Source organism: Sphaerodactylus townsendi, linkage group LG03, assembly GCF_021028975.2.
Source record: "Sphaerodactylus townsendi isolate TG3544 linkage group LG03, MPM_Stown_v2.3, whole genome shotgun sequence".
In the NCBI taxonomy this organism is placed as follows: Eukaryota; Metazoa; Chordata; class Lepidosauria; order Squamata; family Sphaerodactylidae; genus Sphaerodactylus; species Sphaerodactylus townsendi.
Window position 1 is genome coordinate 56,571,778 of NC_059427.1, and position 13,198 is coordinate 56,584,975.

The following is a 13,198-nucleotide window of genomic DNA, read 5'->3' on the forward strand; positions in this document are numbered from 1 at the left end:
TGAGGGTCCTTAACAGACCTTTTGGTTTGTATATGGTTATACTGTATATATTCACTTGCCTTTAAAAATTTCTAAAAATAAAACGAACATAAAAAAACAATTAAAACATAATAAAATGTATGCAAATCATCATTATTTAATGATAGATTCAATAAAATAAGCAGTTGCTCAAATCAAAACACTAAAATATGCTGTTGTAACACAATATGGTTTTTAGATCATAAGCCCTAACAGTACAGAAATGGGTCTATTTTTTGATCCACTTTAGCGGCTACTGTGTTGGGCTTGTAAATGCACATGGATTTTCATATGTTACCACTTGGAGTTTTGAAACTCTCCATCTCACAGTAGTTGCCAGCTTGCTCTCTACAAAACTTCTGGAAAACCATTACACTTGTCCTTGTCCTTTTATCCACAAGTCACTTCAACAGTGAACTAAAGCACAACACTGGCCCTACAAATCTGGTTACATGTGTCAAAATGAAAGACATGGAGTGTCCATTGGAAGGGACAAACATAACAGCAATGTCAGTCTAGGCAGAGGCCTAAATGCCACATTTGTAAGTAAGCATGAAACGTTTCCTTGTTTTTTTGAAAAGGGAAATCAGTGAATTTCATGACTGCTCTAAGTTGGATAAGGGTATGAGGAAATATCCTTTTTTGCTTTTTCCAAATCAGTGGAACTGTACAACAACATTCCCATACATCATAAAAAAACAAGAACACTGAAAAGCAAACATGACTCAAATATAAAGCTGCATCTGTGACTGTACAACATTAAAAAGTCTATTTCACTCACTTATTTAAATCTGTCAGAAATCACTCTCATATTTATATAAATATGGAATAACTACAATATCGCAGTTTCTTGATATATTCCTGATACAAGCACTATTGTCTTGCCCATTTGCAACTGAGAACAAGATTGTATGTGGTCCTGGTGGTACACATATTTCTAGAAATGTGCCTTATGGTCAGCACTGCTTTTACATCAAGGTTGAATCATAAGGCAAACATTTGAAGATGGCAGTGGGCACTTAAAACATCAGAGCAAAGTGGTAGTCTTTCTAGCAGAGCAATTGCACAGCGTCCCACACTGGGAGGGGGATGCCAGCTGGTGGAGGTGACAGGCAGAGACATAGGTATAGATTTTTATGGGAGGGGTTAGGGGGGGCCACCCACCTCTAGGGCATGGCCACACCTCCCCAAGCCCTGCCCCTGGCCTAGCATTTATAAAAGCAGCTCTCCGAGGTCAGGGATGGCAGACTCCCTTGCCCTGCCCTCCCCTGCCCCTCCCCTCTGGGCAGAGGCATAGAGGGAAAATGGAGCCTGGTGCAAAATCTGAGTTTTGCGTGGGCAGCCGCCAGCCATGATAAAGGGAATTCACCCCCAAACAGCATCACGTTCAATGGTGTTTAAACTAGAGAGCCCAAATTCTCCTTTTAAATCCACCTGGGGTTCCTAGTTAAACAACATTGAAAGTGATGCTGTTTTGGGGTGGATTATCCCCCACCCTGAACCAGCATCACTTTAAATGTGGCGTAGTGGTTAAGAGCAGGTGCATTCTAATCTGGAAGAACCGGGTTTGATTCCCTGCTCTGCCACTTGAGCTGTGGAGGCTTATCTGGGGAATTGAGATTAGCCTGTGCACTCCGACACACGCCAGCTGGGTGACCTTGAGCTAGTCACAGCTTTTCGGAGCTCTCTCAGCCCTACTCACCTCACAGGGTGTTTGCTGTGAGGGAGCAAGGGCAAGGAGATTATAAGCCCCTTTGAGTCTCCTACAGGAGAGAAAGGGGGGATATAAATCCAAACTCTTCTTCTTCTTCTAAACTGAGGACCTCAGATTCTCCCTTTAAATCCATGCCGAAGGGGGTGGATTTAAAAGGAGAATCTGGGGAAATTTTGGGGGTGCCTGCTGTCAGGGGTGCAATTGTTAAGCTAGAAGCACCAAACGTTCAGGGTATCTTTAGGAGTCTCTCCTAAGGATACCACCCAGGTTTGGTGAAGTTTTTCAGGATGTCCAAAGTTATGGACCCTCAAAGATGTAGCCTTCATCTTCTATTAGCTCCCATTGGAAACAATGGAGGATGGGGCACCCCCTTTGGGAGTCCATAACTTTGGACCCCCAGAACCAAACATCACCAAACCCGGGTAATATCATCAGGAGAGTCCCTCAAACAGTCCCTGAAAGTTTGGTGCTGCTAGCCCAAACAATGCACCCCCTGCAGGCCAAAAACCAAAAAAGCACTAAAATGTTTTAAAAACCCACAAGCGGAGGGGCGGAGCTTCGGACATGAACCCCCCTTACATTTGTCCATGGTGACAGGAAATGGTGGTGGACAATAGTTGAAAGTCAAAATGCAAACTGCAGTGCATTTTTGAAAGGACATACATTGCGAAAACTGGGTACTTCACTCTAATTTAGAGTTGGTCAGGTGAGAATAAAGGGGGTGTAGAGATCCCATTCTTGACTTTTGCCAAGATTCCAGATTCATTAAGTCAACTTCATCAGAAGTTGCCATCAGAGGCAACTTAAGAGGCTTATAAACCATATATGAGTGTCCTACACTGCAATCCTATGCAGAGTTACTCCAATCTGATCACTAAACTCAATGGACTTAAGTGCAGTAACTATGAATAGGATTGCATTGACATGTTACACCACTCCCTGACTCTCCTCAATCGTTACCAACTGGAATACCACCTTGATATTTACCCTGGATCTGCCTGAATCCATTATTGGTTTCCCCATTTCAATTTTGGGATGCATGGGGAAACTCAGGTACAAATGACAGTATTTGGTTAAGTCAGACACTCCTTTTGATATAGCATTATCCTTAGCCAAAAGAAACCTGGGGCAAATCCCTACTCAGTCATAAAGTCCACTTAATAAATTTGAGCCAATCACTATCACTTAACTCAGAGAGCTGTGGTGAGATGATAAAATATATATATATTCAGGGCCCATATATGCTACCCTGAGTTTCTTGGAAGGGCGATAGAATAAACAAGAAGAAAGGACAGAAACATGGTTTACAAGTGCATCCAAACATAAGACTCACTCCTTGTCATACTGGGTTCAAAAAGCAATTCTAACCAGATTGCTTGTCTCAAGCAGATTAAGCATATAAAAATTCAGTAGCTACTTTCATGGCATAAATTAATTCCCATATGACCTGGTGACCCAAGGTATCATATGTCACATGGCATATACAACACAGCATCTAAGGCTACCCAGTTGAAATCCCAGGATAGAAAAGTTTTCATATCCTCATGCTACCATAGGTTAGAATGAAAATAATGTCAACTGGTGCATTTGAGTAAAGTACAAAAATTTAGTGAGGGAAAATAAGTTGTTTAAAATATTAAACTTTAATTTTTAAAAAATTCAGTTAATGCCTCACAACAGGGCTTTTTGCCACCATTATAATGATTTTTAAAAGCACATTTATAATAGAATTTATTATTAGCATAAAAAGTGAGAAGCTGATTTTATTCCAAGTGTACCAGAGAAGACAGTATTAGTACACAAAGTGAAAAGTGTATTTTAAGCCAAGTGTGACAGTTGCCAAATGGTTAAGTTATCAGTTCTGTTTAACAGTAAACAGTTTTACAAGCTGAGATGTCCAACAGAACACTTTCTACTTTAAAACCCCAGGATGAATTAGTTACTTGACTTTTAGCAAAGCATTGTTGGGTGAACGCATGTGTATGCACCTCTCCATGTACATGCAAAAATCATGAAACCATTTTGCTGCACTTAGAAGTCTGGTTTTGTACTTGGAATGACATTTCTTCTAAATATCAGATATGCAAAGAAATAGTGAAGTTTTAAAAGAAAACCAAGAGCCCTCAGGCTTGCAAGTTATCACAGTACAGTAGTCTTTGTCAGGAACATACAGTGATCATATTGTTCTCACTTTCTGAAATACAAGTGTGAAAGTGTGTAGTCAATTTTAACTTATTGCTGTTATGGATTTTTTTTTCAAAATTGTACGTCATGAGGAGAGCTCTATAGGCTAGAGATGCAGGACCTAAATAACTAGAAATAACAGCTAGTCTTGAGTGAAAAGGTTATTTCAGCATCAAAGACATTTGGGAATTTCTTTTTTAAAAAGAATGGGATACTCCAAGAAAAAGCAGTGTAAATGTAAATATATCCTGCTTGAAAAATAATAGGCATAGTACCCCCCCCCCTTTTGAAATGGCAGAAGGAAGGCCTTGATTTTATCTGTAGCTCCAATCTAGATATTGGCAAGCAGGATAAATATTTGTAGCTTGAGCAATTCTGGATGAGTCAGACAGAATCTTTTAAGAAACAGATCCCAGGCAGCTAGGATGCAAAAGCTGTTTATTTCATTTGTGCTTCTAACTTCACAGGATGAATGAAATATGCTATTGCCCCCACCCTTGGATAAATTTACCAGTCAAATTTTACAGTCCGTACATGTAGATACCTATGAAAATATATCACTGTAATGAACAAGCTCGTTTCCTTATAGTTAGGACATTCCAAAAGGCCACAGAGAGGTTTACATTAAATAAGTTGGTTATGTCAGACATAATACCAAGATATGAAAATGAATGTTGAGAGTTATCGTTTGACTGAAAAACTTGCTTTGAATTGAGCACTAGGAGGTTCAATTTCTCATTTTTGGCTCAACCGCAATCCAGCCTTTCTCATCCCTGATATTGATTGGAATAACACCATGATATGAAAACAGAGGCCATCATATTGTAATCCACCAAAGTGCATACTTTGGGGACTGGTACATGCGTGTGTTGTCATATGGAAAGTATGATAATAATCTGGTAGCATATCAGACTTCAGCAGCACTTTGGACATTATTATCGGGAAAGAAACAAGAGAGTTTACTGATGGATGTGGCAAACTAATGATGAAAAACTTATGTGGAAGCTTCCTGTACTCTGTTCTGGAGTTCTCCAGCACCTCAAGAATGAAGAGGACAACATATTCTCTTACTGGATGCTATTTTTTTTCTGAGACAGCAATTGGGGAAGGAACGGCTGTCCAAAAAGCAACAGCAGATACATACAGGTTTAAGGATTTTGAAATCAGAGACCACGGATCAAAGACATGGCCAAATTAGGCTAACTTTTCAGAAGTTACAGAAATTAAATTATTTTTGTGCAATCTGTGACCCATCAAACTGATTGCAATCATCTTTGTTTGGTCTTGCAAGGTGCCTGGTAGGCCCGCTCTATTTTTCCCTTAGTCTTAGGCAAATAGCAAAAAAAGGATGTTTATTGAGCCATTAACAAGCTGCCATATATAGTTAGTTGGCTATATTTGATTTGGTGGGTCAAAAATTATGCAAGTCTGAACTAACAGGACATCTGTATGCGGTATCTGAATTTGCTTTAGACAGCTTTATAACAGGATGCTCATACTGGATTTAGACTGTTTTAGAGTCTGTGTTTCCAACACCAGACATTAAAATGTGGATGATACAATCACAACTTTAACACAAAATAAAACAATTTGTTTCTGAAAAAAAAAGGTGGACAGGGATTTATGATTCATTAATTCTATTCTACTCGTCTATTCTACTTTAGTGCTAGATGGCAGGGATTACTTTGTAGTGGGGTGAACAGAGGTTACTTACATTAACTTCAGTTATAGCAATATCAACGACGCTACCAACAACAATTAAGGCATCAAAAGTGTTCCATGCATCAGTGAAATAGTGCTGTTAGGACAAGCATTCAGTAGCATGAGAAAACAGAAACAAAAAAGAAAGAGAAGAAAAGGGACAGTGTTATAACACAGAAACACATTCTAAGCACCTTTCCACCTCAAGTCTGAGAAAATGGAAAACGAAAAACAACCAGCTGTGTTCCCAAAGCAATGTAACCTCACTATGACTGGCCTGTACACACAGTTGAGAAACATATCACATTCTGTGACTTGTCCAGATAACAGAAATAAGTAAAGAGACAGAGAAAGAGAAGTGGGACTATGGGAGTGTGGCAGGGGTATACTCACATCAGCTTCACTGAGAACGATGTCTACTATGCTGCCAAGAACGACGAGGGAGTCAAACGAGTTCCAGGCATCACTAAAATAGCCCTGAACAGAGCAGGCAGGGGTGCAAACGTTTGTGATTACACATGAAATGTCAAAGCAGTCGCATACTTCTGTTTAGTTCTTTCATAAACAGAAATTACTTCAAAACAAAAATTAGTGGTGTAATGAGAAGACACGGCAACCCAACAATATGGAAATACTGAAAGAAAGGCTCACGTGGGTTATGATTTTATTACCATGTGCCAGCAAGAACCTGAGAAGAGTAATGGCAATGGCAGCCTGAGTAGATTCGGCTGGGAGAAGTCTACAATCTGAGACCCAGAGTAGTGTAGTAGTTAAAGTGTCAGACTAGGATCTGGGAGACCCAGTCATACTCTGTTATCGTAACCTACCTCACCGGGTTGTTGTGAGGATAAAATGAAGGGGAGGAGAAAGCTATAAGCCATTTTGGCCCCCAAAGGAGAGAAAGGTGGGTATGAATAAGTGCTGGGAGACTTCAACATCCATGTTGATTCGACCTCTTCTGTGGCAGCCGCTGATGTAGTGTAATCCATGGTGATGCTAGGCCTCTCACTCATGAACAGCAGAAGCCCCACACACCAACAAGGCCACACTCTGGACCTGATCTTTGATGATACTGGAGTGCGAGGGTCAGCCTTAGATTGGCTGCCCTCCTTTCTCCGAGACCGGCAATTGCAGGTGGCATTGGGGGGGAAAGAATTCCAGGCATCATCCTATTGATTGTGGGGTGCTGCAGGGGGCGATTCTCTCCCCAATGCTTTTTAACATCTACATGCACCCCCTGGCAGGGTTGGTCCGGAGTTTTGAGCTGCGGTGTCACCAATATGCTGATGACACCCAGCTCGTGTTCACGATGGAGGGCCACCTGTCTTTGGCCCCTGGTGCTCTCCAGCATTGTTTAGAGGCTGTTGCCGGTTAGTTGAGAGCAAGTTGGCTGAAGCTGAATCCAGCAGACAGAGGTCCTGTGGTTGGGCAAGGTAGAGAGGTTGGTGGACTTTTGCCTGCCTATGCTGGATGGCGAGGCCTTACATCTAGCCCCAACTGTCCATAGTTTGGGAGTGATTCTGGACCCGGTGTTATCACTGGAAGCCCAGGTCACCCAGTCAGCCTGAGTGGCTTTCTACCATGTGTGGCAGGCATGGCAACTGGCCCCATATCTCTCCCGTTCTGATCTAGCCACAGTGATCCATGCAACGGTCACCTCCAGGTTGGATTACTGTAACTTGCTGTACACTGGCCTACCCTGAGTGTGATCTGCAAGCTTAAACTCGTGCAGAACGCGGCAGCCAGGCTCCTTACTGGAGCATCCAGCTGGGACCGGATTACGCCAGTCCTGTACCATCTTCACTGGCTGCCTATTGAGTTCAAGATCATGTTCAAGGTTTTGGTCTTGATCTTTAAGACCATGAGCCATCTTGAACCTGCATGCCTGAGGGACTGTTTCTCCCCATATTGCCCCTCCAGGGCCCTCCGCTCTTAGGAGGAGTACCTATTGGAGTTCCCCAGCCCCAGAAACATCCGGCTGGCCTCTATGAGGGGCAGGGCTTTTACTGCCTTGGCCCCCATGGTGGAACAGGCTCTCTAGGGAGGTTAGGGCCCTGTGAGACCTGCAGGAATTTCGCAGGGCCTGTAAGACAACCATGTTCCATTAAGCATTTCCACCTGGCAAGCTGGGAAGATAAATAAGATCACCTCAGCTTTACTATGGGTACAGAGGGGAGGGGGTGGGTTCTGTTGCCATCTGCTTTACTGATTGGAATGTTTTTACTGGTTTTATATGATTTTATGCTGTTTTAAAATGTTGTACGCTGCCCTGAGCCCTTCGGGGGAGGGCGGGTTATAAATTTAAAGAATGAATGAATGAATAAATAAATAAATGAGTGAAATAAATAAACAAGTGCTGTTTTAATGGGGAAGTTGTGAATCTACAAGTTAGAGTGGTTCTGATGATGCCCAAAGCTATGAGAAAAGTAAGATAACCCTTGCCATTTTTAAGACAAGGGTCTAGGGAAGCCAGTTCGGTGGAGCAGTTGGAGTGTTAGACTAGGATTGCAGAGTCTCAGGTTCAAACCCTACTCAGCTATTAAGCTTAAACAGTGACATTGAGCCTAACCTCACAAAGTTGTTGAGTAGGCTGTCATGAGCTCGGTAGAAGAAAGGTGGAACAAAAATCGAAGAGTAACACCTAAACGTATTTCTCTTTTTGTGAGATCTCAAATCCTCTTAAAATATAGACGTTTCAACATCTCAAAAGGACAGAGACCACTAGCTTTGCCAGATGTTTCCACAGTGAGGTTTTAAAAGTAAACATTATTTTTGAAAATCCACTCATTCATCAGAATTTCTGAAGGACAGAGGATCATATTGTTCTTTCCAAGAATAGTTTGTCCATGAAGAGAAGAGTCAGAAAAGCTCCTCTTCATTTTTACCCTCCCGTCCTTCATGAGTACATAAGAAGATCTTCTGCAGTACATAAATGTTTATATGTTTTAAAATGTATTACAAAATGGTGAACTAAATCCATATGAACTAGCTAGGAATAAGAAACAAATACCCACGAAGAACTCCTGATGGATGCAACTCTCCTTTACCACAGTAAAGGCCACTGAACCAAACTGACACTGTGCTGAAATGGTATTCCTGTCTTTGGAAGTGGAAGTACTTCTAGAGAATATAGTCATATGGGATAATGACAGAGTGTAGAATCCTCAAAGGATGTCACATTATGAATCCTTACCGTAAGCCTTTTCTATCAGTATGTACAAATATTGTTCTCAGTAATGTGTAAAGCCAAAGCAAGCAAAAGTAAACAACAACACTAATTAAGAGGAAATAAATATAATTCTGGAAAAGGGAAAAAATGTAAAATATGGACAAGTCACAGCAAGTAAACTGCAGCGCACACTTCACAGCCTTCATCACTGCAACAACCCAAAAGCAATCAACTTACTAGCATTCTTTTCTTTTTTGCCACACAAATCTGACACAAAATGGCAAGGGAAATTAATTCTGTAGTTATTTTGATACAAGTCTATTTGATGCTTTAGGTGACAGTAAAGTATGCTAAGCAGATGTTGGCACAGTTAACGCCTATATAAATAATGGCATGCACAGAACAAAAAATATTTGAGTTGGCTCCGACCAGCTTTTCTGCTTAACTTCACCTCATCCTTCCCCCCAACCCCAAAAGCTGCAGGTCCTGTTTTGGGCTGCTTTTGTCTACATGGGGTTTACAATCTTCTGCCATGTCACGGAATGTGCACAACAGAAAGGCCCAAGAGGACATTTTTATAAAGGGATTAAAACCACAATATAATCGACAACTCAGCACACTACTTCTATATGAGACAGTCTTATAGCCTATTGTACTCTTTATTGTATATACCACCTCCCCTTATGGTATACAGTTTGTGTTGCCTTAAACAGATTTTGGTTTGCATTGTTTTCCAGTTCCTATGGCATTGTTTATGGGAAACCATTAATCTTAATGCAATCCTAAGAACATTTTCCTGGGAGTACGATCCACTGAAAAAATTTCAGCAGGATTCCAAGTAGACCTGTTTCAGATTGAATTGGAACCGCTTTCCATATTTTGTAATATGCCTTGAGTCTCAATGAGAAATAATAATAACCCTTGGCATAGGCCTTTTGTGAGTGTTCAAGGGTACCCACTTATCTCTTTTGCTAATAGAGAAGCTCGTAGGATCCAACACATTGTCTATAAACTATTGACCATAAACATTTATTCTGTGAAATGTTTATCTAAACCATTCGTTTTATAAATGTGCATGCAATTTTTAAAAGATGCACATAACTTTCAAATACTGTTTTCTTACTATGAAATTTCTCAACACCCACTTAGAAATCTTATGTTCATGGCCATGATCTGCAAACTGAAGCCCTTTCTGGGGAAACACGGAATCAACTTGCTTGCGTGGTTCAGAGATTCACACAGGCACTGTACAAACAACTATACCCCTTTTCAGGGAAAGATGAGAATGTGGTCATGCATGCTGCAGTGGAATTGCAGCAGAGCACAACCGCATTGAAAAATAGGGCGGATTATTTAAAGATTAAAGAAGCTTACTTACACATTGGCATCGCCAAAACTGTTATCCTTTGCAATGGTAAACATAGGCCATTTCCGCACTGAGAAATTAAATCTAGATAAACCAGGTTTCAAAAGAATTGGCACCTTTTCATCGAGGTTTCACCCTGCCCACTGCAGCGTGTGTGTAATGAGGACGTCCATGTCTTTCATGCTTTCAAATAGTGCAGCAATCCCCACAATCACATGATCGAATGTGCGATTTGCTCAGTGGCTCTTTCTTCCTTGTCCTGATTGGCTATTACACTGTGTTGGGGTGGGAATTTTTTTAATAGACTTTTTTTTAGCGCAGCTACACATGCGTAGATAGGACGGTAGCTGTTTTTCATGCTAAGCTATGTTTATGTGCGGCTTCAGTATTCTTTACCCATGCAGCTGTGCTGGCACAAAAGTGTCATTTTAGTGAACGGTTGGCACAGAAATCACGTTCCATGCAGCCATGTTTCCACGTAGCCTCTGCTAGAGCGAAACAAAAAAAAGAGCTGCGCGAATCACACGCAGCCCATTGTGCTTTGATTGGCTAGAAGGCTCCGCATCACTGCCAACAGCGGGAAATTAAATCTAGATTCAAACCCTGATCCTCCCCACCAATCTGCGTGTTTTTTTCAAATGATGCGATCAGGCGTAGAGGGAGTGCCAGAACCAGGATGAATTCGTGTTCGGCGATCAGGCAGTGGGGAGTTCTTGCTGAAACCTGGTTATTTTGCGAGAGTATCACACGATTAATTGACTGTGGGGAATTGACCATAGCAACACTTTCACTTTCTACAGTTGCACCTGCCATTTTGTTTTCCTGCTGCAGCCCACAAAATGGTGAGTGCAACTGTGGAAAGTGAAAGTTTTGCCATATTGCCATCCAGAGCACTCTTTTATCAAACCACTATGTTTACCATTGCAAAGGATAACAGTTTTGGCGATGCCAATGTGGAAGTAAGCTTCTTTAATCTTTACAGAGAGTCTTGGTGCAGGGAGGAGAGGAAGATGTGGCAGTTTAGTCCACATCTCCTCTCCTCTTTCCCTGAGAAATGGTATAGACATTGCTCTTTTTTTCTTATCACCTTTTTTGGCACCAGCCTCTCACAGAACACCACTGCAGTCCTAAACAGAATGACACTCTTCTAAGCGTGTAGACTTCAATGGACTTAGAAGGGAGTAACTATTTAGGATTGAACTATGTATCAGTGTGCCTTTGAACAAAGAGCAGAATGTCCTGCTACTAGAAGATTATTGCTGCTACTAGAGAATTACTGCTCTGAGTGGAAAGGGAGTTTAAACACATTTGGTTTCACAGGGCAGTAATGCTTCAAGGCCACACATATGAAAAAGGATCAAGTTAGATCACATACTGAAATGATACAATTCATTTTATATTCATGTTCGACATTTAATTTAAAACTGGGAATTTCGAAAAGCACCATCTCTGTTTCAGTATTCATAGACATGTTCTTGATTGTTTATACCTGTCTGCTCTTTTAAAATTACAATTAATCTCATTGTGGGGAGGATGCAGTGCAGGAGGGGGAAGCCATTAAAGCAGCTGTCTGCCGACAGATGTCTTGCACCTACAGAAACACAGCCCAGGACCCAGTCATGCTATGAAACAATGGTACAGTGCCACAGGGTGTGATAGGCTGTCACAGCAGTTAGATGTTCTGTCTGATTCTTCTTTGCATTTATTTGCTGGGGAAACTAGGCTTTGATAATCTTTCATAAATTTCACAATGGATCTTTTAAGGAACAATTTAGAACCGGTAGTCAAACACTGAAGAGCAAATGTTTCAACATCAGAGTCATTAGCAAAGGGATGGCTTTATGACCTTAATATATATTCCTGGCCTCTCTACTACTCAGCAATAGTTTAAAAAGCATTTCTATATCTCATTTCCTGTAGATGCCTATATAGCATTATCAGATTAAACATTTCTGTCAAGATGTCATTGATACATTACCACGAAAAGCATGCAGACACTTATTTGACACTCACGTACCTCACTGAAAAGAGGTGTAATTTTTAAAGAACTGATCCAAAGGCTATTTAACCACACAGTGGAGAAGCACTTACCTTGGGTTTAAAAGCAATGAGCTTCAGAACCATTTCAATAGTAAACACTGCAGTAAAAACCATGTTGAGAACATCCATTGCATCATTAAAAATTCTGGACTGCCCATAGTGCTGCAAATGAAATACAAGAGAGGTATTTTAAGCATTTGTGAGGTGTCCAAAATGAGCAGCATAACATTATTTTGAGTTATTCCTGGACTTTTGCACAGGGTCCCAGAATCACTAAGACGACCCCTGAGTTATCAGTAACAAGAGGCCTTGCTATGTTCTTGTTTGATTCAGCATACCTTAAACAAAACAAGCTAAACAAAAACCTGTAGACTTATGGGCAACATTACAGTAAACTATCACTTTAAATGACTAAGGACACTGTTTTGACCCTTAATCAAACATCCACATGTTTAGCTCCAATTTCAGTTAGCAGTGGTGCACAGTTCAGACTCTAAAGAGGGACTATCCTAATAATTTAACCATGGGTAATAAAGGTATCATTCTTTTTGACTTTGTATTTTTGCTCTGGAATCCTCACATATAGACAAATAGCAAAATTTGAAAGTGGAGTGAGGGAGAGGAAAAGCACTGCAAGACATTTTTGTGGGTTTTGTTCATCGGCTCCTCTTAAGCTAAGTCACTTTGAACAGTTTCACAGAAAACTTACGTTGAAAACCACAATCGCTAAAACACTGAAAAGTGTTTCATAATTGCCTGCAATAAACATATCCCCTATAAAACTGCCAGATGAAAGGTCTGTCTTTCGTTGTATATACTTTATAATGTCTGTTCTTCACTTTCCTTAAGACTTCTTAAGAAACCTGAGTATTAAAAAAAACTTCTCAAAAATAAAGATGAGGAAGTGAGACAATGAAGGGGCTCACAAAAGTTTGTGTGTGTGTGTGTGTAAACTGCCTTGAAGTCACAACCAACTTATTGCAATTTTGTAAGGTTTTCAAGGCAA

The 13,198-nt window shown here is 40.8% G+C and overlaps 1 protein-coding gene across 4 annotated transcripts in view; it reads right to left on the reverse strand.

Moving 5' to 3' along the window:
• The window catches only part of CACNA1D (calcium voltage-gated channel subunit alpha1 D), a 181,938-nt gene that overhangs the window by 83,938 nt on the left and 84,802 nt on the right, over positions 1-13,198 (reverse strand). For 3 of the 4 annotated variants that reach the window (XM_048491394.1, XM_048491393.1, XM_048491391.1), the window contains 2 exons: positions 12,244-12,354; positions 5,631-5,714 (listed from right to left, as the gene is read on the reverse strand). In XM_048491394.1, the coding sequence (XP_048347351.1) occupies positions 5,631-5,714; positions 12,244-12,354 (195 nt within the window). Of the gene's footprint in view, positions 1-5,630; positions 5,715-6,010; positions 6,095-12,243; positions 12,355-13,198 lie in introns of all 4 variants that reach the window. The other variant, XM_048491392.1, reaches the window with a different exon arrangement.